This window comes from Macaca thibetana, chromosome 12, assembly GCF_024542745.1.
Source record: "Macaca thibetana thibetana isolate TM-01 chromosome 12, ASM2454274v1, whole genome shotgun sequence".
NCBI lineage: Eukaryota > Metazoa > Chordata > Mammalia > Primates > Cercopithecidae > Macaca > Macaca thibetana.
In genome coordinates, this window is record NC_065589.1 from 12,075,687 (window position 1) to 12,102,624 (window position 26,938).

Genomic DNA, 26,938 nt, shown 5'->3' on the forward strand with positions numbered 1-26,938 from the left:
AAAGAGGAGGCAGGTTGCAAGACCCAGTTCTCAGCTTAACTTTTCCCTTTGGCATTATGAGTTTGGGGTCCCAAGATTTATTTTCCTTTCACAAACCTGAAGGGGTAGGGCAAGAGAACTGTTGTTGTCCCTGCTTTTCACCAGATTCTTATTCCCTGAGAGATAAACAGAAACTAGCCCGGGAAAACGAAGAATGGAAGACCTCTCTGGTGGTTTCAACCCATGGCCTGACACTGTTGCCAGACTCCTTTCCCTTTACAAGATTTCAACATGACAGTTGACCAACTTACAAATCATTCCTTCCTGATAAATGACCTCTGTCCACAGACTGGTTCTGGCAAGGTTGTGGAGGCTGTGCACATAGCACCTTTATGTTGTGTTTCACCTTTTGACATATGGAGCCTAATTTTACTGCATTTTAATGTTGTCTCCACCCCAAAGTGAACATGGGCCATATGTAACATATGTATTTATTTAACCTGCACGCATGTGTGTGATCTCCCTTCAGGAATGTTCATAGAGCCTCCTTTAACCTGTTGAATACGTGTACTTGGCCAGCTCATTCATTTACCAAGTTGTCCAGCTCTTGATTTTTTTCTAGTTATATTGGTGAAGAAATACTCTTTATGGCTGCCTACCTATCTCACTTCTAGGAACATCATGGCATATTAGCTGTTGCCGTAGATCCCCACAAGACAAGGTGAAGTCACTTGTCCTTATCTGCACACCAGACCCGTACAGTGGAAAGTACGATGTTCTATGGGTTCTATGGAATGTCTCTGAGAACAAGGTCCTTGAGGAATAGATTGTAGCAGAAAACAACAGTTAACATAGCCCTGGGGATATGAATATGTATTCCTGTCTTTTCAATGTAAAAGTAAACTCTTTACTAATAGGGATTGAAAGAAATATTTTTGCATATCAGTAGCTGGAAACCAAGTGCCAAAACGTATGTTGTTGTGTTCTAGTAATACTATCATATTTGGCACACCAGTTGCAACTGGGCTATTATAGGGTTAAATGTTCCCTGTCATCTGTGTGACCCATCTGTTGGTTTTGTTTTGTTTTGTTTTGTTTTTAACAGAGGACATACAGGTGAATTGAATGGGGATATTACGGAGGCCAGTTAATATTTTTTAGGTTTTTGAGAGTGCTAATCCCGGCAATTGCATTATTTTTGCTTGGGGGATGGCAATTTCAAGGGTCTCCACTTTGCTTTTCCTACTACAATGAATATTATGTCACAGGCTAGTGAACCAATGAGGGTTCTGCTAGTTCCTAAGTGCAGTCATTCAAATTATGTACACAGGGACTAGAGAAAAAAATTGCAAGGTCTGTCTATGAAGCCAAGGGACCCACCATGAGACTGACTTAGGCTAGTTCTCTATTTCTCATCTGGCCTCCATAAGAATCTATTGTGATGATTATGGAGGTGATTTACATCTCTTTATATTAGTGTTAGCACAGACCCCGTGTTCAACCATCCTCAAATTGGCTGGTATTACCTTTTCACAAGTACACTGCTACTCTACTAAGAGGTTGCAGGCCCCTTTGGGAAAGGATTGGGTGTTATCTGTTGTACATACTTGTTGTGGCATGCAGAGTCTTTCAGTGAATGGGCTATGAGTTTGTGAACTAGCTTAGATATAAAAACTGGATCAATAATTTCAATTTTCCTTTGTGGTTGTGATGGTTAATTTTATGTATCAACTTGACTGGGCTAAGGGATGCCCAGATAGCTGGTAAACATTATTTCTGGGTGTGTCTGTCGGGGGTGTTTCTGAAAGAGATAGCTTTTGAATCAGTAGAATGAGTAAAGAAGATCTGCCCTCACCAATGTAGGCAGGCATCATCCAATCAATCGAGGGCCCAAATGGAACAAAAAGGCAGAGGAAGAGTGAATTGTCTCTCTCTTCTTGAGCTTGGACATCCTTCTTTGCCTGCCCTTGGACTTTGGAGCTACTGGTTCTTAGGCCTTCAAATTTTGATTTACACCAGTGGGTACCTGGTTTTCAGTCCTTTGGACTTGGACCATCAGCTTTCTTGGTTCTCCAGCTCATGATTGGCAGATGGTGGCTCTTCTTGGCTCCATTAATATATGCACGAGTCAATTTCCATAATAAAACTGTCCCTAGTCTCTTTCTCTCTATATAATCATGCACTGTATAAAGATATTTTGGTCAATGATATGGTTTGACTCTGTGTCCCCACCCAAATCTCACCTGGAATTGAAATCCCCAGGCGTCAAGGGAGGGTGTTGGTGAGGGACGATTGAATCATGGGGTGGTTTCCCTCATGCTGTTCTCATGTTTAAAGTGAGGGAGTTCTCATAAGAGCTGATGGTTTTAAAAGTGTTTGAAAGTTTCCTCTTTGCACTTCTCTCTTTTCCTGCCACCTAGTGAAGAAGGTACTTGCTTCTTCTTCACCTTCTCTCATGATTGTAGGTTTCCTGAGGCCTCCCAGCCATGCAGAACTGTGAGTCAATTAAACTTCTTATATTTATAAATTACCCAGTCTCGGGTATTTATTTATAGCAGCGTGAACACATACTAATACAGTCAATGATGGACCACATATATAAAGGTGGCCCCATAGGATTATAATACCATACTTTTACTGTATGTTTTCTATGTTTAGATACAAAATACTTATCATTGTGTTATAATTGCCTATAATATTTAGTACAGTGATATGCTGTGTAGGTTTGTAGCCTAGAAACAATAGGCTATATATATATGAAATAAATATAGGCTATATATAATACATAATAATATATATAATATGTAATAAATATATATAATATATAATAAATAAAACAATAGGATATATATATATAATAAATATACACACACAGTTGATCCTTGAACAACACAGATTTGAACTGTGCAGATTCACTTACATGCAAATATTTTTCAGTAAATGTATTGGAAATTTTTTTTGAGATATGTAACAATTTGAAAAGACTCACAGACAAACCACAAAACCTACAAATATCAACAAAATTAAGAAGTTCAAAATTAAGAAGTTAACTGTGTCCTGAATCTGTAAAATACATGTACATCCTAGCCTATTTTATCATTTACTTCCACAAAATATATACAAACTGTTATAAAAAGTTAAATTTATCTGAACTTACACACACAGACACATACAGACTAAACATGGCACCATTTGCAGTGAAGAGAAATGTAAACAAATGTAAAGATACAGTATTAAATAACTGCATAAAATTAACTGTAGTACATACTGTACTACTGTAATAATTTGTATGTACTACAGTTAATTTTATAGCTACCTTCTGTTGCTATTGCTGTGAGCTCAAATATTGTGAGTACTCTCTTCAAATGCTGTGACACTAATCTTCTCTGCAGTTCATCTCTCTAGTAAATTGCATATTGCAGTAAAAAGTGATTTTCCAGGGTTCTCACATATTTTTCATCATGTTTACTATAGCTCCTTGAATGATACCAGGGGATCCATACAAAATACCACTAGTGATGCTGGAAACTGTCTCAAAAAGCAGAGAAAAGTCATGACATTACAAGAAAAAGCTGAATTGCTTGATATGTACCGTAGATTGAGGTCTGCAGCTGCAATTGCCTGCCGTTTCAGACAGACCATCTTGTCAATAGATGATGTATACTTACTGTATTGATAAATATAGTATAGTACTATGAATGTACTTTTCTTTTCCTTATATTTTCTTAGTAACATTTTCTTTTCTCTAGCTTACTTTATTGTAAGAAGACAATATACAATATTTGTATTATATGTATATATATCATACAAAATATGTGTCAATTGATGGTTTATGTTATTGGTAAGGCTTCTGGTCAGCAGCAGGCCATTAGTAGTTAAGTTTTTGGAGAGTCAAAAGTTATCTGTGGATTTTTGACTGTATGTGGGAGTGCTTGTGATATTTGGTGCATACTCTCTACGCCACAAATAAAAACGGTAGTTTGGAAAAGGACCAATCTTAGGTAATGGTGAAAGAATGAAGCCACACTACTGAATCTCCCCAATCCAACAAAGTAAATTAAAAGGAATTAGAAAGAAAAAAAAGGCCAAAATTTAAACCCTAAATCTAAATGAAAAATTTAACTTAGGAGCCAAAGGACTGGAAATAGAATCTGCTAAGAGAGAACTTCAAGGATAAAATATTTTTCTTGGTCTATGATGAAATTTATTCAGTTACTCTAGATAACTGTGGTCCCAAACAGTAATTTCTGAGGTTGGAGCACTTCCTGAAAGGATGCAGTGTAGGCTTGGAACCAGCTACCCGTATATGGTACTCTGTCTCCCATAACCAGAATCTATTGAATCTGGGAAACTGTCTAGCAAGGCTAATAGATCTGGATGGTAAAAACAAGTTGACACATTTTAGATTCAGATAGTCTATCACTTACACAGGCAACAAAAACAAAAAGAGCAAAAGTGCTAGCTCTCCATGTCCTTTGTTCCCCAGGATAGCACTGAAAGAAAAGGGGCTGAATGACATCTAATACAACGTGAGTGATGGCCCACATTCACGTTGTGGCTAGCAGTTTTACGGCCTGCAGTTGTACCTTAGTAGTGGTGAAACAGAAAGCCTCAGACCTCATCAGAACTTAGGAAATGATGAATGTCATGGTAGCCTCCAAAAGATGAGCAGGAGAGTGGGGAATGGCCTTCAAGCAGCTCCTCTCATGCCTTCTTTGTGCAAATGTTCTGGAAAGACCACAAGTATTCTGTCAAGACTTAGATCAGATCAGCTGCAGTTAAGCCCCGCCTCTGGGGTCTATGTGGAGACCTGTATGGGAGGCCAGAATATGCCACCCTAGAATGTGCCTCTTTGGCATAAGGATTATTTTGAGAAATAGGAGACATAGGAGAAGCTCTAAAAACACAGTAGAAGTTACTCCTTTGTTAGGGAACTTTACATTTACAAAGGAAATCTCCATTCATAAGGATATCTCCCTCTCTGTCCCAGGAAGAGAAGGATGATTCTAAATCACAAGGGTCTCTTATCAATGGAGAAGACACCTCAGATCTGCATAGCAAACTTTACTCTTGTTTACCATGCGCTTCCTGGTCATCCCTGTAACTGGTTTTCCCATACTCTTCTTTCTTTGTCTTTAGCTGGAGATGGTATTTAAGTTTGAAGTCTCAGCCACCTCTTGGAGAGTTATTCATCTCTCTGAGTATCTCTCATATATACACACATATATATACACACATATAGATAACTATGGTCCCAAACAGTCATTTCTGAGGTTGGAGCACTTCCTGAAAGGATGTAGTATATGCTTGGAACTAGCTACCTGTATATGGTACTCTGTCTCCCATAACCAGAGTTGGATGTATATACATATGTATGTGTATATATATAGAGAGAGATATGTGTATATACATATATATCTCTCTATATATGCTAATAAACTTCTGTTTTTCTCTTGTTGATCTGTCTTTTGTTACAGGGGCCCCAGAGGATCGGGGTAGGGGAAACTTAGAAGGGTAGCAGAAAAATTACTTTTTCCTCCTTTACACATGCAAATACACCAGGGTGCCCTGGCAGAATCATTTTCCAACATAACCAAGAATTGTCAGAGGTTTTAGTGCTCAACTGAGGAATGCTTCCAACCCCTAAACCAATTACGATTCCATGAATTGAAAGTTGGAGATGCTATGGAGCCACCACAGGCTTCCTGATGCCACTGGGTAAAAGGTGAAAATGATGCTATCTAATATTCAGTATGGTAATCAGTGACATAATTATACATAAATAACAGTAGCTTTCTGTAATAGGCAATAATCAGTAATAAAATTCAATGGGAAAAGATTACTTTCACAGTAACAACAAAAAGTATGAAACTGAATAATTGGGAATATATAATATGATCCTTTATAGAAAGACTTTATGTTATCAATGATAAGTTTCATTCCAAATTATTCAATAAGAGAACTTGATAAGAAAAGTTCATTATTAAATTTTTTTTATTAATGATCCATTTATTTACAATTAAAAAAACTTTTAGGTTCAAGGACACATGTGAAGGTTTGTTATATAGGGAAACTCTTGTCAAAGGGGTTTGTTGTACAGATTACTTCATCACCAATAGGTATTTTTTCCACTCCTCTCCCTCTTCTCATCTTCCACCCTCAAGTAGACCCTAGTGTCTGTTGTTCCCTTCATTGCGTTCATGAGTTCTCATCATTTAGCTCCCGCTTTTAAGTGAGAACATGTGGTATTTGATTTTCTGTTCCTGTATTAGTTTGCTAAGGATAATAACTTCCAGCTCTATCCATGTTCCTGTGATATGATCTCATTCTTTCTTATGGCTGCATACTATTCCATGGTGTATACATACCATATTTTCTTTATCCAGTCTGATATTGATGGGCACTTAGGTTGATTCCATATCTTTGCTATTGTGAATAGTGCTGCAATGAACATTTACATGCATGTGTTTTTATGGTAGATGATTTATATTCCTTTGGGTATGTACCCAGTAATGGGATTGCTGGGTGGAATGGCAGTTCTGCTTTTAGTACTTTGAGGAATTGCCACACTGCTTTCCATAATGGTTGAACTAATTTACACTCCCACCAACAGTGTATAAACGTTCCCTTTTCTCCACAACCTTACTAGCTGTTACTGACTTTTTAGCAAGAACCATTTTGACTGGTGTGAGATGGTGTCTCATTGTAGTTTTAATTTGCATTTCTTTAATGATCAGTGATATTGAGCTTTTAAAATATGCTTGTTGGCCGCATGTATGTCTTCTTTTGGAAAGTGTCTTTTCGTCTGGGCATGGTGGCTCATGCCTATAATCCCAGCACTTTGGGAGGCTGAGGCGGGTGGATCACCTCAGTTCAGGAGTTCGAGACCAGCCTGACCAATGTGGAGAAACCCCGTTTCTACTAAAATACAAAATTAATCGGGTTTGCATGCCTGTAATCCCAGCCACTCGGGAGGCTGAGGCAGGAGAATTGCTTGAACCTGGGAGGCAGAGGTTGTGGTGAGCCAAGATCATACCACTGCACTCTGGCCTGGGCAACAAGAGTGAAACTCCATCTTAAAAAAAAAAAGTGTCTTTCACGTCCTTTGTCCATTTTTTAATGGGGTTGTTTCTTTTTCTCTTGTAAATTTGTTTAAGTTCCCTATAGAAGCTGGATATTAGACCTTTGTCAGATGCATAGTTTACAAATATTTTCTCCCATTTTGTAGGTTGTCTGTTTACTCTGTTGATTGTTTCCTTTGCTGTGCAGAATCTCTTAAGTTTAATTAGATCTCATTTGTCAAATTTTGCTTTTGTTGCGGTTGCTTTTGTCTTTGTCATGAAATCTTTGCCTGTTCCTATGTCCAGGATGGTATTGCCTAGGTTGTCTTCCAGGGTTTTCATAGTTTTCAATTTTACATTTAAGTCTTTAATTGATCTTGAGTTGATTTTTGTATATGGCGTAAGGAAGGGGTCTAGCTTCAATCTTCTACATATGGCTAACCAGTTATCCCAGCACAATTTATACAATAGGTAGTCTTTTTTCCCATTGCTTGTTTTTGTCAACTTTGTCAAAGATCAGATGGTCATAGGCATGCGGTCTTATTCTGTGTTCTTCGTTCTGTTGCATTGGTCTATGTGCCTTTTCTCTTGGTACCAGTACCATGCTCTTTTGGTTACTGAAGCCCTGTCCTATAGTTTGAAGTTGGGTAACGTGATGCCTTCAGCTTTGTTCTTTTTCCTTAGGATTGCCTTGGCTATTTGGGCTCTTCTTCCGTTCTGTATGAATTTTAAAATAGTTTTTTTCTAGTTCTGTGAAGAATGTCACTGGTGGTTTGATAGGAATAACACTGAACCTGTAAACTGCTTTGGGCAGTATGGTCATTTTAATGATATTGATTCTTTCTACCCATGAATGTGGGATGTTTTTCCATTTGTTTGTGTCGTCTCTGATTTCTTTGAGCAGTGTTTTGTAATTCTTATTGTAGAGATCTTTCACCTCCCTGGTTAGCTGTATTCCTAGGTATTTTATTCTTTTTGTGGCAATTGTGAATGGGATTGCCTTCCTGACTTGGCTCTTGGCTTGGCTATTGTTGGTGTATAGGAATGCTAGTAATTTTTGTATACTGATTTTGTATTCTGAAACTTCTCTGAAGTTGTTTATCAGTGGAAGGAGCTTTTGGGCTGAGACTACGGGGTTTTCTAGATATGGAATCAATGTTGTCTGCAAACAGGAATAGTTTGACTTCCTCTTTGCCTATTTAGATACCCTTTACTTTTTTCTGCTTCTTGACTGCTCTGACTAGGACTTCCAATCCTTTGTTGAATAGGAGTGGTGAGAGAGGGAATCCTTGTCTTGTGCTTGTTTTCAAGGGGAATGCTTCTATCTTTTGCACATTTAGTATAACGTTGGCTGTGGATTTGTTGTAAATGGCTCTTAATATTTTGGGATATGTTCCTTCAATACCTAGCTTATTGAGAATTTTTAACATGAAGGAGTGTTGAATTTTATTGAAAGCTGATAAAGACAGTTTTAAAATGTTAATGAAAAATTTTGGAGAATTGTGATGTGGAGTTTCCACAGGAGCAGTCAGAGATTAGTGGGACCACGTGCACACTGTGTACCTAGCTGCCAGAGGATCTGAAGGGAAGAAATAAGAATGGGCTAAATGAACATTATAATGTTCTTGCTTGTTTCCTGAATTGCAAAAATGTTTCTGAAATTCTTCTCAAAGTTGTCCTCTACTTGAATTCCCAGTGTAATGAATTTATCTTCCTGAAAAAGCAAAGAAAAAAACATTAATAGCAACGATTATTCAATGAGCGGAGACACCCAGTATTGCAGATAATCCAGGGCTTTGTTTTAGGTTATCCCAAATGTTAAATGAGAATTAATCTAGTTAAGAATTGCTTATGTTCCCTGACAATTTAATTATTTATCTTTATCTGGAAGGCAGAGAAGTCGAAATATTACTACACTGAAATCTAATTCCTGATCAAAAGCTTATGGTTTAATTTAAGTTTTAAAAATTCTACTTGTGTGATTTTTATGCACAGCATTTTTTTAGCAACGTTAATATAGTGCAGAAATGTTTAAGGCCATTTAATAATGTCTTCCTTTTCCCTTCACTCTCACCCCTTGACATAATCCTTGTTAATTTCTGAAATGGTGCCAGGAAATTCAGATGTAAAGAAATCCAATATTTTGACATTTGAGACCTTTGATTTGGTATATTCCTCCAGAGAAGAGAAACACTTTAAATGCCTTTAAAGTGCACTTCTATTTCTAGTAGAAACAAATGAGTCTGCAGCCTACTGTTCTCTATGGGTGAAAACAAACCATCTAGAAATGAGTCAACTCTGAGGTTATAGGACCATGTTTGCAAGGGCACCTTCCAGTTCGTTGTTATTTTCCCCACATGCACCACAGGGTTTTTAGGATACTTCCACGATTTGTACTTGTATGGGCTTGTCATATGATAAGGGTGATTGTAACATTTACCTGATATGAAAAGATGAGAGGGGAAGTGACTTTAAAGTGATGTAATTGAAAAAGAAAAGGAAGCAGGGAGAGCCACTCACCCTGTAAAATTCCTTGTGGTTATGAAAGATGAGACGCATGTCCTGCACAAACCCTTCTACTCGGGAGTACGCCTGCTCATTCAGGTTTCTCTTGACTTTGTTTAACCACATGGGCTTCTGTGGGCCCTGAGACCTCTCTTTGTTCTGTTGAGAAAAAGACCAAAGTGAGGCTATCAGCCTGGTGCCATAGACTCCCACTATTGTGGAATAAAGGTTTGTGGGGTCCCCCAATCCATAGGTCAAAATCCTAACCCCCCTGTGAAGGTACTAGGAAGTGGGGCTTTTGGGAGGTCATGAGGTAAGAAGGGTGGAGCCCTCACAAATAGGATTAGGATTCTTATAAAAAAGACTCTGGAGAGTTCTCTCCTCTTTCTGCCACTTAAGAACACAGGGAGCAACCCTGTGTTGTCTCTGCAACCTAGAAGATAGCCCCTCTCCAGAACCCGACCCTGCTGACACCTTGATCTTGGACATGCAGCTTCCAGGACCGTGAGAAAAACATTTCTGCTGTTTAAGCCACCGAATCTATGATAAATTTTTATAGTAGCCTAAACTAAAAACTCATCAACAAGGCAAATAGAATGGCACCTTGTACCATGGGATTCAGATCACAGATTTGACAAATGCCAGTATAAGCATTTTTTTTTTTTGGCTGTTACTTACATAATATGGTTCTGAGGCAAAAAAGGGGCTTTTTGGATCACAGTAGACCTTCAAGAGGAGGAATTCACATTTCTGCAAAAGACGGAGGACATTTCAAGTTAAATGCAGTTTAGAGAGAAAGAGCTCATATGCATGCCCAAAGAGAACACACAACTCCCAAACCTGTGGACTCTTTGAAGCAAACATGGCATGGGGAGTTTCTTTGGACTAGGAATTTTCTTTGGAATATGAATTGTAGTGTTAGGTCATGGAGAAAAGCACACCATGGGCCAGCAGTTTGCTTTTGGGCTCCATTCCTTAAGCTTTTTGTAAGACTGTGCTTCTCCTGCCTAGGTGAACAGAAAGGAGGAGGCTTCAGGTTCACATTTTTACTCACCAACTGCTCCTCGGGCAGCATCTGCCTCATCAGGACTTCAGATTCCTGATGCCATGGTTGGCTTTCTGGACATCTTTCCTGAATAGCCTTTATCCTGCAGAAGATGCAACTCCATGGGTTCCTGAGAGATGGGGCATAAAGTGAACAATGGCAGGTTCTGTGAATCAGCCGCCATTCTTACAGTTGTTCAAGTCCTGTGCTCAAGAATGCCTGGTGGTTTCCACCTTGTATGTAACTTCTCTCTTGGAGGCCTCTGCACTAGAGCCCCATTAGGACTCAATAGCCAAAGGCATGCCCTTCCACCAATAGCAATAGCAGGGGTGATCATCTATTGGGTGAAGTGCCCTGTGAGTGACGGAGTCTCATTCACCTCAAAACTTAGGGTTCTCATCTGAGCCACTGGGAACTTGATAATGAGCACTGTTTGCCACGGTTATTGGAAATGAGTACCCTAAGCACAAAGTGTTGGGCCTCTGTGAGTCAATCAGGTCATAGAAAAATCAGAAAACAAGCTCTTGTTTCTCGACTTTGCTGAGTAAGCACAGAACACAGGCTATAGGCATCCTCTCCCTCGGCCCTGCCATATCTTACACCTCGAATCTGTGCTGCAGAAACTTCTTGAAAAGGAAATCTCTGGACACAGTGTCAGACATCTTCCATTTGCTCCTAGATTCATTCTCCAACCTTCTCTACTAGGCCATCTGTGCTAGGAGGCTGTTGATAATCAGGCAAGCACAATGAACCATCCTAGTGATGCCAGCATCTCCTTGGCCATGTAGTGCTTGCTCAAGGAGCCTGTTACAAAGTGCTCCTCTAAGAGTACTTTGCAACTCTGGTGCAGGGATGGGGGCTATACATGGGCTCAACCGAAAAGCTGATTTTTCTTCTGCCTCTGCAGATTGCCCAACTGGTCAAAAGCAGAGGTTTATGCTGATCCCCTGAGATGACACTCTGGGAGCAGGTGGGTCACATTAGCTTTCTCCATTATGGAAGGGCAATGCTCTGCCCTCATAGAGTCAGACACATTCCTGGTAGAGATCATCCTCTCAGCCTTAACAATTCTGTCCACACACCACTCACAGAGCACCTTATCAGTCTCCATGGTATCCTGCATACCATCACCTCTGTCCAAAGGCACATGTTTTAGCAAAGGAAGTGAGCCAGGGACTCACAGTTGCAGAATTCACAGGTCTCGACATGTAACCTGTGACCCAGAGTCAGTTGGCTTGATAGACGGCTGCAGCACTGGCTTTACCAGCTGTGTGATGGTCCCACAGCAGGTGGTATATGCTTTAAACCAGCAGGCAGTGTATGATGGCATCACCCCATCAGAGAGCATGGGTCTCGGAGCCAAGTAGGGGAGGCAGAGGTTGACACCTCTTTCTATTGCACTCAATAACCACTTAAAGAGTTTTTGCTTCCCATTAATCTGCTGCCAGCACTGTTCAACAGCTCTGGATAATACTTGTGGATCCTGATACTAAGGAGCCTGCCCCTTATGCATTAAGAAACACATAACCAGGTACAGAAACTGCAGAGTACTCATGAGTGGCAGGAGGAGCTGTACCACAAGAAGGAAGGGCTCAGGGAAGGGGAAACATCTTACTTACTTGTTAGCTTCCACGAGCGGGATGTGGCAGTGCTCATGAAAGGATCTTGGACAAGTGTCGCAGCAGAACAGCTGTCCCCATTTGTTGCACACTCCACATATGTTTGAGTTTTCCGGCTAGAAGGGGAGATGATGTAGACATCACTGGGATCAGTGGGACCCTAGAATTTGTGACCTTTTTATGTATCAAGGGCACACTTGTAAATTTCTCTCCACAAAATATTAAGGATCGCTGAGTGGAGATCTCAGAAGACATTTTGGCCTGCAGCAAAGTTCAGTAGATAGTGGCTATGTGTCAGGCCAGAAAAGTAGAAAGCAGTGGCTATTTGGGAGGCCGAGGCGGGCGGATCACAAGTCAGGAGATCGCCAAAAAATTAGCCGAAAGGCTGAGGCAGGAGAATGTTTTCTTTCCATGAAAGAGAGAGTCTCAGATTCTGACATGATGACTAGTGACAAAAATAGGATGCATTAGAGATGATTTGAGCAATTTATTAAACAGCTGGCAAAACCTGGCCCAGAAATAGAGTCTTTTCTACCTGTCTACATTGTATCCTTTAAACTGACTTGTCAAAGGGTGATTTACTGGGAATTTAATACAATGGAGTAAACTTCCGAGATATCACTTCAACCCACACTCTTGCCATAGCAAGAATGAGTTGAAGAAAGGGCTTGGGGAGGAGTTCCTGGATGTCAGTTCTCTGTCTGGAGGGCTCTGGGCCTATAGCAGTACCTCTGGGATGGAAAAACCATGGGCAAGATGATCAGGTAGGCACCAGAGAGTACAGGGCTTTTTGCTTTTTGCTCTGGGAACCTGGAGGAAGAGCCCCCATGACTTAGTCAACTTCGCATGTAAGGTGTTGTAATTTCTCTTCATCTACAAAGTCACTATACAAAGAAGAGACTAAAGTCACATATACGAAAAAAATTCTAGGCTGCAAGATGTATCTTGCCCACGTATTCTCCTTCAATGGCAGAACTTGAGTGGCCTATTAGGAGCCACTTCTTGGGCACATCTCCACGTGGGGGCAGGGGGGTACCTGAGCTTCCCCTGGAGTGGGGCCTTGTAACTGTTTTTCCTTTTTGTTGTAATAGATGAGATTTATCGATGCTGACCACTATTTTTAGGCTGCTGGGTCAAGGTTTCTGATCCATCATCCTATCAAGTACACTGCAAGTGGGCCCCAGGAAAGAATAAATACCACAGGCAAATCCTATGTTTGAAGTTCCATTGTCTAGGAAGCCTGCAAACTTGGTGTATGTCTCTTTAATCTTTTTAGTAAGAATTTTTTTCTTTTGTTTAGAAGTGGTTCTTAACTTGCTCTACAGTAGAATCCCCTGGGAGGATTAAAAAACCATCTCTGGAGCCCCATTACCAGAGATTTTGATTCAGTTAGTCTGGGTTGGGGTATAGGCATCAGTACGTCTTAAATGTTGTCCAGATGGTTCTAATGTGCAGTCAATAGTTGAGAACTCTGGCCTCTAATGCAGTGGTCTCTGGACCAGCAGCAGCAGCGCCTGGAACTTGTTAGAAATGTACAACCTGGGGCGCTGCCTCTCACTCACTGAATCAGAAGCCTAGGGGTAGGTCCCAGCCAGCTGTGGTCTACCAAGTCCTTCAGGTGGTTCTGATGGAGCCTACGCAATTGTGGCAATTGTGACTGAACTGCATTGCACTACAGTGACTCACAACTTTGCTTGTGCTAGAAAAACACAAAACACTAGAGGAGCTTTGGAAACACCAATTCTCAGGCAGCATCTCAGACCAATAACATCAGAATCTTTGTGGGTGGTGGGGGCGGGATCCCCAGGTGATTGCAATGTGCAGCCAAGGTTGAAAACCCATATTACAAAGTGGTTTCTCCTCAGTAAGGGCTGGGAGGTCATAACTAGAGTCATTAATAGCCTACAAGTTTGCCTAGGAAAGTTTTTGAAAAGGGATGAGGACTTCCTTGCTGGAAGAGTTGCCTTTTCCTTTTCACAGAGGGCTTGGCTGTGGGCTGTAAGAAATGGCCTTATGGGTCTCCCTTAGTCATCAAACAAGTTGTGCAGACCCCAGAGATGAGAGCTGTTTGACTACTGAAGGTTCTCATCTCCAGCAGAGAAGTGGAAACAGTGTGGATCGATCTAGATCTTGCTAGGGAAGTGCATTGGCTAAGAAAACAGAGGGCATGGCAACCTCTTTTCTATCCCCTCTCAATTAGTGTCTTGTACCAGTCTAGCTGCATGGCATTTTTGTTTTGAGACAGGGTCTCACTCTGTCACCTAGGTTGGAGTGCAGTGGTGCGATCACAGCTCACAGCAGCCTCAACCTCCTGGACTCAAGTGATCCTCCCACCTCAGCCCCTGGAGTAGTGGGGACTACAGGTGTGTGCCACCATGCCTGGCTAATTTTTGGTATTTTTTTGTGGAGGTGGGGTTTTGCCATGTTGCCCAGGCTGGTCTCAAACTCCTGGGTTCAAGTGATCCTTTTGCCTCAGCCTCCCAAAGTGCTAGGATTACAGGCATGAGTCACTGTGCCCAGCTTACATGGCATTCTTATAGTGAAACATGCTCCTTGCAGTTTTGCAGAAGGCTGATCCTGCCTAAAATGCTCATCTCATTGCAATGAAAGGAATCAAAATGTGACTTTGTTTAGACAGGGAAGTCACCCATGATTTTGTTACTGAAATACCAGGGGTTCAGTCTAGGTCCTGCTGCTTGCCACACAGAAAGCCAATCACTGAGACAATGAGTATTGCCAAGGAAGAAGGCTTTAATTGGGTACTGCAGCCAAGGAGATAAGAGATCAGTCTGATATCTGTCTCCCTGACTCACTAAAGTTAGGGGTTTATATAGCAGAAATGTATCTACATGCAGGGAAGCAGGAATTAGGGAGTGGTAAGGAGGAGGAGTCGGTTAACAGGAAGCAGATAGTTGGTTAGGCAGTCATAAGGGGTGAGGAGTCTGGCATCTCATTGTCCAAATACAGTGATCTGGTGAGTTTCAGTCCCTTGATATTACGTGGGAGGTCTGATGGTTGGTTTCCTGAGAAAGAACTCAGATAAGACAAATGCAACTCTCTCAAGTTTCAAGACTGAGAGGGTCAATTTCTATGTTTATTCAAAATAAACTGTAAAAATCAGATTTACGGGACAATTGGGTTCATTTCAGTGCCCCTTTTCTGTTTATCAATTCCTCAGTCATGGGGAACCTGGTCATCAATCTTTCTGGCTGCTTTATGCTAATGAGGAGTGTTGTGGGTAGCTCCATACCATGGGTGACCCACATAGCCACCCAGAAATCAAAAGTTAACTGAATACTATAGGTTTCTTCTGAAATACACTCTTTTTCTCTCCAGTCTCCCGCTTTCACTAAAGACAAATCACAGCAGGACCAACCTACCTGCCAAATAAGCTTCAGTCCCATATACTTGGCTTGTTTACCCACACAAAGTGCAGCAAGAACCATTGTCCATATAGGCTATCTTAAACTGGCTTTGCTGGAACCTCTCACAAGGCCGTTTCAGTCAAAGCCCTGGGAAAATGACCAGTTCTTCCAACTGTGTTTTATTATAAAAGAAAACATATTCTTTTTTTTTTTTTTTTGAGATAGAGTCTTGCTCTGTCACCCAGGCTGGAGTGCAGTGGCGTAATCTCGGCTCACTGCAAACTCTACCTCCCAGGTTCAAGTGATCCTCCTGCCTCAGCCTCCCGAGTAGCTGGGACTACAGGCATGCACCACCATTCCTGGCTAATTTTTGTATTTTTAGTAGAGACGGGGTTTCACCATGTTGGCAGGCTGGTCTCAAACTCCTGACCTCAAGTGATCTACCTGCCTTGGCCTCCCAAAGTGCTAGGATTACAAGCGTGAGCCAACGCGCCCAGCAGAAAACAGATTCTTATTAAACATATGCAAACACATTGCCATGAATTAATAATATTCACAATTAGCTTATGAATTCTGGAGAAATTAGGCACGGAGAGAAATATGCCTCAAATTTAGTTTTCAAGAGTAATGCTCTTCTCAATTGTTAAAGGCAGCAATGTTTCAAACAAAAAAAATCCATAAGAAATTATTTCTGGCCTCCATTTGTTCAGTGTATGCAACTAACTCCTGCTCTGCTTCATATTAGGTTAGTAAACTTTATGAACATATCAGTTTTTCAATTAGTTTCTTGCACGTTTTCTCTCTCTAATCTAATAGAACAACCTCCAAAGTCATCAGAAACCTTCATTAAAGAGTCCTTTTCATGAACTCCCCCAAAGAAGCAAACCATGGACTGTAGCTGATTATAAGTTACTTTTTGAGAAGAATCAGTGTAAAATAATAATTGTAGATGTCAAAAGTCTTAAGCAAGCCATAGTTAAAGACACAGTTGACGAGGAAATTTGATTATTTCTGTGACATATAACAATTCAACATAATAAGCATAATTATTACTGATGACATATATTAAAACATGAAAGAATTTTAGGAATCTCATACAATCCTGGAACATATATTAGCAACACATCTATATAAACATAAACCCAAAGAAGTTAAACACCACCTCAGATGTGACAATGCTTTCTGCATAATCCTAATGTAACAAGCCAATAAGTCTAATATGTCTCTCTTGAACTTCAGGGAAACTAAGATGCAAAAAAGTTAGTTTGAGGTCAAAAAGACTGAATTTAGAACTTGAAATTTTTACTCTTGGAAAGTCTGTCAAATATCGAAGTTTTAAGACACTTGATATTACAAAATAGGATCCACAGGTCACTGTAAAGTAGTCATTGATTTAGCCAAGAAGATGAAACAAAACCTTTACCCTTTTATAGAGAGTAGACTCAGTTTCCCAAACAATGAAACCTAATAAAGACAGCATGAGGCCAACTAAATGTCTCTCTTTCCTCCTGTTTTCACCCTTTAGTTATTCAAAAGGTAAATAAAAATCTTTCATTATCTCTCACATGAAAATTTTGTTCAAAAGAGAAAACCAAATTTCACCTTTGCATCGTGTATTATTAATATTAAAAGTCATTTTTAAAACCTTATAAACAATTTTAATTTTAATCAGTTTGATCCTAACATAAGATCTCCAGAAACATTTTACAATTTTCTATTAAAGATCAGATTAATGCTCCAAGAAAATGCTATTGTTCTGACACATGGTCCTAGACACCGGCCTCGTATCAGTGTGCTTTTGATATTAACATTTAATTTATAGAAAAACCTCAAATCTCACATGTCCACGTCTTCCATGACAGTCCCTTGGCCTAGACGGACTGAATAGTTTTAATTTCTGGCCCAGTGTCTCATGAAAGCAGTTCATTTTGACTGTCATTTTCTCCTAGGTCTGAAGATGAGGCTTTAACTAGGGTAATGTTTAAGATACAGCAGAAGTAGGTGCCTGTTTTAGACCCAGAAGTCAAAGCGCTGTAACTTAACAGCACGAGGATTAGTTAAGAGGACATTTATGCTGCAGAATGTCCTATCATTCTCTGTGACATGTCACAAACACTGTGACTTAGTGTCCAGTAGTTATTACTGCCTATAGCACTTCAAACCATTGTATTAAAGTATTTAGGTTACTCCTTGCATGTATCTAATTGCTAGCATTCTGGTGACAGAACTGTGACTAAAAGCATAAAAAATGGGATAGGTCCTATTTTAAACTCATCAAAGTAAGACAATTAACTTTTCTCTCCATCATTAAAAAATGGTAAATGTAAATATCAGTTTTGGAAATTTAGCATGAGGATAAATAATATCCTTTTATTTAGATACTGTGCAACAAAACAGGGGCAAAGTGAGATTAAGCATATACACAGTAATTTCTTTTCAGCTATTTTAAAAGAGCTTCAGGGCCGGACACGGTGGCTCACACCTGTAATCCCAGCACTTTGGGAGGCCGAGGCAGGTGGATCACATGAGGTTAGTTGTTCGATATCAGCCTGGCCAACATGATGAAACCTCCTCTCTACTAAAAATACAAAAATGAGCTGGGTGTGGTGGTGGGTGCCTATAATTCCAGCTACTCGGGTGGGTGAGGCAGGAGAATTGCTTGAACCCAGGAGGCAGAGGTTGCAGTAAGCCAAGATCGCGCCACTGCACTCCAGCCTGAGTGAAAGAGCGAGACTCCATCTCAAAAAAAAAAAAAAAAAAAAAAAAAAGTAAAAGTAAAAATAAAAGAGCACTAGCATACATTTCCATGACTGGTAATATAGTACTGACAACTAATTAGGTAACTTTCTTATCAGTTACGGTACTGACAACTGATTAGGTAACATTCACCACTACACTCTTCAAACCAGTGAAACACTTGTGGATATTTTGTTTTCAAGTACACACATGAAAGACTCAACAGTGATAGAAGGCTTGGGATCAAAACTCACTAGTCTCACATCTTTTTTTTTTTGTTACTACTTAATCCAAGTGAATGTCACTTAATTTTAATAATGGTAAAGATAACTAAAGTAATTTGAGAGAAATCCCAATTAGTATAATTTCCTTAAGGATAGGCCAATATTTTGTGAACATTAACACTTTGTATCTGTATCACAGTTTTTCCTCATTAAAGGAAAAGATCTGAAACCAAGTCAAATTATTGATTGAATTAAATTACCTTGGAAATAAACACCATTTAAACATTTCTGTTCTCACCTACTTTTCAAATAACAAAATAAAAAATGTGTTATTACTTTTCAGAACTTATATGTCTTTTATTTATTTATTTATTTTGCTAGGAACCTTAAAGCTCTTATAGCCCTCTAGATCATTAGAAGTAAGCAAAACCATCAAATTTTAAATGGTTGGTGTCCTCTATTAATTTTTGGAGGCTTGACAAAGGTAGATTGGGAAGTTTGGATAAATAGAGAAAATAATGAATTGTTGGAAATGTATAGGAAAAAAAATGACTATTCATAGAACCAAATAAAAGCCTTCCATTAGAAACTAAAAAACAAAAATTTATATATGTATATATAAGTAAAATCCAAAGGAGAACAAACAGAAAATACATGAAAATTAGGAGCAAAAACAAATAAATAGGAAACCAACCTCCAATTTTTCTTCTACTCAGTTTACCTTGGAGGCTATAGTATTACTCAGAGCCTAAAAACATATGATGAATATTTTGTTCCTGATATACAATTAAATGTCCTTAGGTCCACCACATGTACTATATGTTTTGTACAATTGAGAAACTCACTTTAGGTATGTAACTAGCAAGTACTTTAGTGCTAGTACCATCTATGCAGAATAGCCAATAGAATGTGAAGCAATGCAAGCATGTATGTGATATTTGGCTCCACACTACATCTGGCTTCATGCTTAATTATATTGAAAAAAGAACTGCCAAACTGCGAATGTATTTCTTTTTAAAAAAATTTATTTATTTTTCTTTTTTCTTTTTTTAATATACTTTAAGTTTTAGGGTACATGTGCACAATGTGCACGTTTGTTACATAGGTATACATGTGCCATGTTGGTTTGCTGCACTCATCAACTGGTCATTTATGTTAGGTATTTCTCCTAATGCTATCCCTTCCCCAGTCTCCCATCCCCCTACAGCCCCTGGTGTGTGATGTTCCCTGCCCTGTGTCTATGTGTTCTTGCAGTGCATGTGTTCAACTCTCACCTATGAGTGAGAACATGTGGTGTTTGGTTTTCTATCCTTGTGATAGTTTGTTTAGAATGATGGTTTTCAGCTTCATCTGTGTCCCTGCAAAGGACATGAACTCATCCTTTTTTATGGCTGCATAGTATTCCATGGTGTATATGTGCCACATTTTCTTAATCCAGTCTATCACTGATGGACATTTGGGTTGGTTCCAGTCTTTGCTATTGTGAATAGTGCCACAATAAACATATGTGTGCATGTGTCTTTATAGTAGCATGATTTATAATCTGTTGGGTATATACCCAGTAATGGGATCGCTAGGTCAAATGGTATTTCTAGTCCTAGATCCTTGAGGAATTGCCACACTGTCTTCCACAATGGTTGAACTAATTTACACTCCTGCCAACAGTGTAAAAGGGTTCCTATTTCTCCCCATCCTCTCCAACATCTGTTGTTTCCTGACTTTTTAATGATTGCCATTCTAACTGGTGTGAGATGGTATCTCATTGTGGTTTTCATTTGCATTTTTCTGATGACTAGTGGTGAGGAGCATTTTTTCATGTTTGTTGCCTGCATAAATGTCTTCTTTTAAGAAGTGTCTGTTCATATCCTTTGCCCACTTTTTGATGGGGTTGTTTTTTTCTTGTAAATTTGCTTAAGTTCTTTGTGGATTCTTGATATTAGCCCTTTGTCAGATGGGTAGATTGCAAAGATTTTCTTCATTACGTAGGTTGCGTGTTCACTCTGATGATAGTTTCTTTTACTCTGCAGAAACTCTTTAGTTTAATTAGATCCCATTTGTCTATTTCGGCTTTTGTTGCAATTGCTTTTGGTGTTTTAGTCATGAAGTCTTTGCCCATGCCTATGCACTGAATGATATTGCCTAGGTTTTCTTCTAGGGTTTTTATGGTGTTAGGTCTAATATTTAAGTCTCTAATCCCTTGAATTAATTTTTATATAAGGAGTAGGGAAGGGATCCAGTTTCAGCTTTCTACATATGGTTAGCCAGTTTTCCCAGCAACATTTATTAAATAGGGAATCCTTTCCCCCATTTCTTGTTTTTGCCAGGTTTGTCAAAGATCAGATGGTTGTAGATGTGTGATGTTATTTCTGAGGCCTCTGTTCTGTTCCATTGGTCTAGATGTCTGTTTTGGTACCAGTACCATGCTGTTTTGGTTACTATAGTCTTGTAGTATAGTTTGAAGTCAAGTAGCATGATGCCTCTAGCTTTGTTCTTTTTGCTTAGGATTGTCGTGGCTATGTGGGCTCTTTTCTGGTTCCATATGAACTTTAAAGTAGTTTTTTCCAATTCTGTGAAGAAAGTCATTGGTAGCTTGATGGGGATAGCATTGAATCTCTAAATTAGCTTGGGCAGTATGGGCATTTTCGCGATATTGATTCTTCCTATCCATGAGCATGGAATGTTCTTCCTTTTGTTTGTGTCCTCTTTTATTTTGTTGAGCAGTGGTTTGTAGTTCTCCTTGAAGAGGTCCTTCACATCCCTTGCAAGTTGGATTCCTAGGTATTTTATTCTTTTTGTAGTAATTGCGAATGGGAGTTCACTCATGATTTGTCTCTCTGTTTGTCTGTTATTGATGTATAGGAATGCTTGTGATTTTTGCACATTGATTTTATATCCTGAGACTTTGCTGAATTTGCTCATCAACTTAAGGAGATTTTGGGCTGAGACAATGGGATTTTCTAAATATACAATCATGTCATCTCCAAACAGAGACAATTTGACTTCCTCTTTTCCTAAATGAATGCCTTTTATTTCTTTCCCTTGCGTGATTGCCCTGGCCAGAACTTCCAACACTATGTTGAAGAGGAGTGGTGACAGAGGGCATCCTTGTCTTGTGCCAGTTTTCAAAGGGAATGCTTCCAGTTTTTGACCATTCAGCATGATATTGGCTGTGGGTTTGTCATAAACAGCTCTTATTATTTTTGAGATATGTTCCATCAATACCTAGTTTATTGAGAGTTTTTGGCATGAAAGGCTGTTGAATATTGTCAAAGGCCTTTTCTGCATCTATTGAGATAATCATGTGGTTTTTGCCTTTGGTTCTGTTTATGTGATGGATTACATTTATTGATTTGTGTATGTTGAACCAGCCTTGAATCCCAGGGATGAAGCTGACTTGATCTTGGTGGATAAGCTTTTTGATGTGTTGCTGGATTCATTTTGCCAGTATTTTACTGAAGATTTCGCATTGATGTTCATCAGGGATATTGGCCTAAAATTCTTTTTTTTTTTTGGTTGTGTCTCTACCAGGCTTTGGTATAAGAATGATGGTAGCCCCATAAAATGAGTTAGGGAGGATTCCCTCTTTTTCTATTGATTGAAATAGTTTCAGAAAGAATGGTACCAGGTTGTCTTTGTACTTCTGGTAGAATTCAGCTGTGAATCCATCTAGTTCTGGATTTTTTGGGTTGGCAGGCTATTAATTATTGCCTCAATTTCAGAACCTGTTATTGGTCTATTCAGAGATTCAACTTTTTCCTGGTTTGGTCTTGGGAGGGTGTATGTGTACAGGAATTTATCCATTTCTTCTAGATTTTCTAGTTTATTTGCATAGAGGCATTTATAGTATTCTCCGATGGTAGTTTGTATTTCTGTGGGGTTGGTGGTGATATCTCCTTTATCATTTTTTATTGCATCTGTTTGATTCTTCTTTCTTTTCTTCTTTACTAGTCTTGCTAGTGGTCTATCTAATTTGTTGATCTTTTCAAAAAACAAGCTCCAGGATTCATTGCTTTTTTGATTTTTTTTTTTGTGTGTGTCTCTATCTCCTTCAGTTCTGCTCTGATTTTAGTTATTTCTTGCTTTCTGCTAGCTTTTGAATTTCTTTGCTCATGCTTCTCTAGTTCTTTTAATTGTGATGTTAGGGTGTTGATTTTAGATCTTTCCTCCTTTCTCTTGTGGGCATTTAGGTCTACAGATTTCCCTCTACACACTGCTTTAAATGTGTCCCAGGCCGGGCGCGGTGGCTCACGCCTGTAATCCCAGCACTTTGGGAGGCTGAGGCGGGTGGATCACGAGGTCAGGAGATCAAGACCATCCTGGCTAACACAGTGAAACCCCGTCTCTACCAAAAATACAAAAAATTAGCCGGGCGTGGTGGCAGCGCCTGTAGTCCCAGCTACCTGGGAGGCTGAGGCAGGAGAATGGCGTGAACCCGGGAGGTGGAGCTTGTAGTGAGCCAAGATCGCACCACTGCACTCCAGCCTGGGCGACAGAGCAACACTCTGTCTCAAAAAAAAAAAAAAAAAGTGTCCCAGAGATTCTGGTATGTTGTATGATTCTGGTATGTTGTATCTTTGTTCTCATTAGTTTCAAAGAATATCTTTATTTCTGCCTCCATTTCATCATTTACCCAGTAGTCAAGAGCAGGTGGTTCAGTTTCCATGTAGTTGTGCAGTTTTGAGTAGTTTATTAATACTGAGTTCTAATTTAATTGCACTGTGGTCTGAGAGACAGTTTGTTGCGATTTCTGTTCTTTTACATTTGCTGAGGAGCGTTTTACTACAAATTATGTGGTCATTTTTAGAATAAGTGCGATGTGGTGCTGAGAAGAATGCATATTCTGTTGATTTGGGGTGTAGAGTTCTGTAGATGTCTATTAGGTTCACTTGGCGCAGAGCTGAGTTCAATTCCTGGATATCCTTGTTAACCTTCTGTCTTGTTGATTTGTCTAATATTGACAGTGTGGTATTAAAGTCTCCCATTATTATTGTGTGGGAGTCTCAGTCTCTTTGTATGTCTCTAAGGACTTGCTTTATGAATCTGGGTGCTCCTGTATTGTGTGCATATATTTAGGATAGCTAGCTCTTCTTGTTGCATTGATCCCTTTGCCATTATATAGTGGCCTTCTTTGTCTCTTTTGGTCTTTGTTGGTTTAAAGCCTGTTTTATCAGAGACTAAGATTGCAACCCCTGCTTTTTTTTTTTTTTTTTTTTTTTTGCTTTCCACTTGCTTGGTAGATCTTCCTCCATCCCTTTATTTTGAGCCTATGTATGACTTTGCATGTGAGATGGGTCTCCTGCATACAGCACACTGATGGGTCTTGACTCTTTATCCAATTTGCCAGTCTGTGTCTTTTAATTGGGACATTTAGCCCATTCACATTTAAGGTTAATATTGTTATGTTAGAATTTGATGCTGTCATTATGATGTTAGCTAGTTATTTTGCCTGTTAATTGATGCAGTTTCTTCATAGCGTCAATGGACTTTACCATTGGCATGTTTTTGCAGTAGCTGGTACCAGTTGTTCCTTTCCATGTTTAGTGCTTCCTTCAGGAGCTCCTGTAAGGCAGGCCTGGTGGTGACAAAATCTCTAAGCATTTGCTTGTCTGTAAAGGATTTTATTTCTCCTTCCCTTTGAAGCTTAGTTTGGCTGGATATGAGATTCTGGGTTGAAAATTTTTTTCTTTAAGAATGTTGAATATTGGCCCCCACTGTCTTCTGGCTTGTAGGGTTTCTGCTGCGAGATCTGCTGTTTGTCTCATGGGCTTCCCTTTGTGGGTAACCCGACTTTTCTCTCTGGCTGCCCTTAACATTTTTTCCTTCATTTGAACCTTGGTCAATCTGACAATTATGTGTCTTGTAGTTGCTCTTCTCGATGAGTATTTTTGTGGTGTTCTCTGTATTTCCTGAATTTGAATGTTGGCCTTTCTTGCTAGGTTAGGGAAGTTCTCCTGGATAATATCCCGAAGAGTGTTTTCTAACTTGGTTCCATTCTCCCCATCACTTTTAGGTACACTAATCAAATGTAGGTTTGGTCTTTTCACATAGTCCCATATTTCTTGGAGGCTTTGTTCGTTTCTTTTCATTATTTTTTCTTTAATCTTGTCTTCTTGTTTTATTTCATTAATTTGATCTTCAATCACTGATATCCTTTCTTCCACTTGATTGAATCAGCTATTGAAGGTTGTGCATGCGTCACGAAGTTCTCATGCCATGGTTTACAGCTCCATCAGGTCATTTAATGTCTTCTCTACACTGTTTATTCAATTTATTCTAGTTAGCCATTCATCTAACCTTTTTTCAAAGTTTTTAGCTTCCTTGCATTGGGTTAGAACATGCTCCTTTAGCTTGGAGAAGTTTGTTATTACTGACCTTCTGAAGCCTACTTTTGTCAACTCATCAAACTCATTCTCCTTCCAGTTTTGTTTCCTTGCTGGCAAGGAGCTGCAATCCTTTGGAGGAGAAGAGGCACTCTATTTTTTGGAATTTTCAGCTTTTCTGCTCTGGTTTCTCCCCATCTTTGTGGTTTTATCTACCTTTGGTCTTTGATGTTGGTGACCTACAGATGGGGTTTTGGTGTGGATGCCCTTTTTGCTGTTGTTGCTATTTTTTTTCTGTTTGTTAGTTTTCCTTCTAACAATCAGACCCTTCAGATGCAGGTCTGTTGGAGTTTGCTGGAGGTCCACTCCAGATGCTGTTTGCCTGGGTATCACCAGCAGAGGCTGCAGAACAGCAAATATTACTGCCTGATCCTTCTTCTGGAAGATTCATCCCAGAAGGGCACCCGCCTGTTTGAGGTGTCTGTGAGCCCCTACTGGGAGGTGTTTCCCAGTCAGGCTACACGGGGGTCAGGGACCTGCTTGAGGATGCTCCATTCTCAGAGCTTGAATGTCTTGCTGAGGGAACCACTGCTCTCTTCAGGGTTGACAGACAGGGATGTTTAAGTCTGCAGAAGCTGTCTGCTGCCTTTTGTTCTACTATGCCCTGCCCCCAGAGGTGGAATGTATAGAGGCAGTAGGCCTTGCTGAGCTGCGGTGGGCTCTGCCAAGTTTGTGCTTCCATGCCTTTGTTTACATTGTGAGCTGCTCAAGCCTCAGCAATGGTGGACGCCCCTCCCCCCTCCAATCTGCAGCATCGCAGGTTGATCTCAGACTGCTGCGCAAGCACTGAACAAGGCTCTGTGGGCATGGGTCCTGCCAAGTCAGGCATGGGAGTGTATCTCCTGGTCTGCCAGTTGCTAAGACTTTGGGAAAAACACTGTATTTGGTCAGGAGTGTGCCGTTTCTCCAGTATACCGTTAACCAGACTGATAGTCTGTCACGGCTTCCCTTGGCTAGGAAAGGGAAATCCCCCAACCCCTTGTGCTTCCCGGGTGAGGGGACACCCCACCCTGCTTCAGCTCACCCTCTGTGGTCTGCACCCAGTGTTCAACCAGTCCCAATAAGATGAACCAGGTACCTCAGTTGGAAATGCAGGAATTACCCATCTTCTGCTTCAATCTTGCTGGGCGCTCCAGACCAGAGCTGTTCCTATTTGGCCATCTTGGAGTGCCAATGTATTTCTTCACAACACTTCTTAATTTACTAATTCACCTTCATCAAGACTAACAGCTTTAACTATGAGCAATGTTAATTAGTCAAGTTTCTCCAATTTTCTATCAGGTTTTAAATAATATTTTATTATGTAAACTTTTTCAACTTACTGTTTTTTTCTGTATGATCATGAAGACAGACACACAGAGAAATGGAAAAAAACTACCTATGGCTTACACAGACCATCTATGATGTGCTTGAACTGTCTGTTTTGTCCTAAATTTTCTTTTTCTTTCTTTTAAAAAAATAACAAGTCATTTTACTTTAGGACAAAAATTTAACATACAAGATCCTTTTTCATACAAAATTATTATCTTTTCTTTGTAACCTTCCTTACCCAAATTACATCTTGATATCCATAACTCTCTTTACATCTCTCTCCTCTACTTACTGGTTCCTTTTTACCTTGTTTCATAAATAATCTTTTCAAGCCCATAATTTGAAGTAACCTTCAGATAACCTCTGAATTAGACAAAATTATTCTTTTTCTCAATAAAAACACATCTTCTTTGGCAAATTTCGTATAGAGAATTACATATTAACTATTTTAGTAATGTTAAATTTTAGTGAAAACCTAGGAAGCAAGAAATCCTGAGTTGTCTATCAGATACTAGCATTTTATAGGTGAGAAACATTCCATAATTTTTAGAAACATGTTTCCCCATATCATAACATTTTTTTAATTGGAAATTACCAGACATCCAATGAGCATCCAAAATGACTTTAAGATTTTAAATTACACAAAAACTTTATCTATAGCACTTACCCATTTATATTTTATTTATTTTTAGTAGTTTCTGAGATTATTTATG

The 26,938-nt window shown here is 39.6% G+C and overlaps 2 protein-coding genes across 9 annotated transcripts in view; both read right to left on the bottom strand.

The window, feature by feature from the left end:
- ITM2C (integral membrane protein 2C) overlaps positions 1-26,938 on the bottom strand; it is a 350,051-nt gene that overhangs the window by 318,626 nt on the left and 4,487 nt on the right. The gene's annotated exons all lie outside the window — the stretch shown is intronic.
- Positions 6,306-26,938, bottom strand: part of SP100 (SP100 nuclear antigen) — a 133,334-nt gene continuing 112,701 nt past the window's right edge. For all 8 annotated transcript variants that reach the window (XM_050751086.1, XM_050751085.1, XM_050751082.1 and 5 more), the window contains 5 exons: positions 12,210-12,325; positions 10,600-10,720; positions 10,224-10,295; positions 9,561-9,704; positions 6,306-8,754 (listed from right to left, as the gene is read on the bottom strand). In XM_050751086.1, the coding sequence (XP_050607043.1) occupies positions 8,644-8,754; positions 9,561-9,704; positions 10,224-10,295; positions 10,600-10,720; positions 12,210-12,325 (564 nt within the window). In that variant the 3' untranslated portion in view covers positions 6,306-8,643. The remainder of the gene's footprint in view (positions 8,755-9,560; positions 9,705-10,223; positions 10,296-10,599; positions 10,721-12,209; positions 12,326-26,938) is intronic.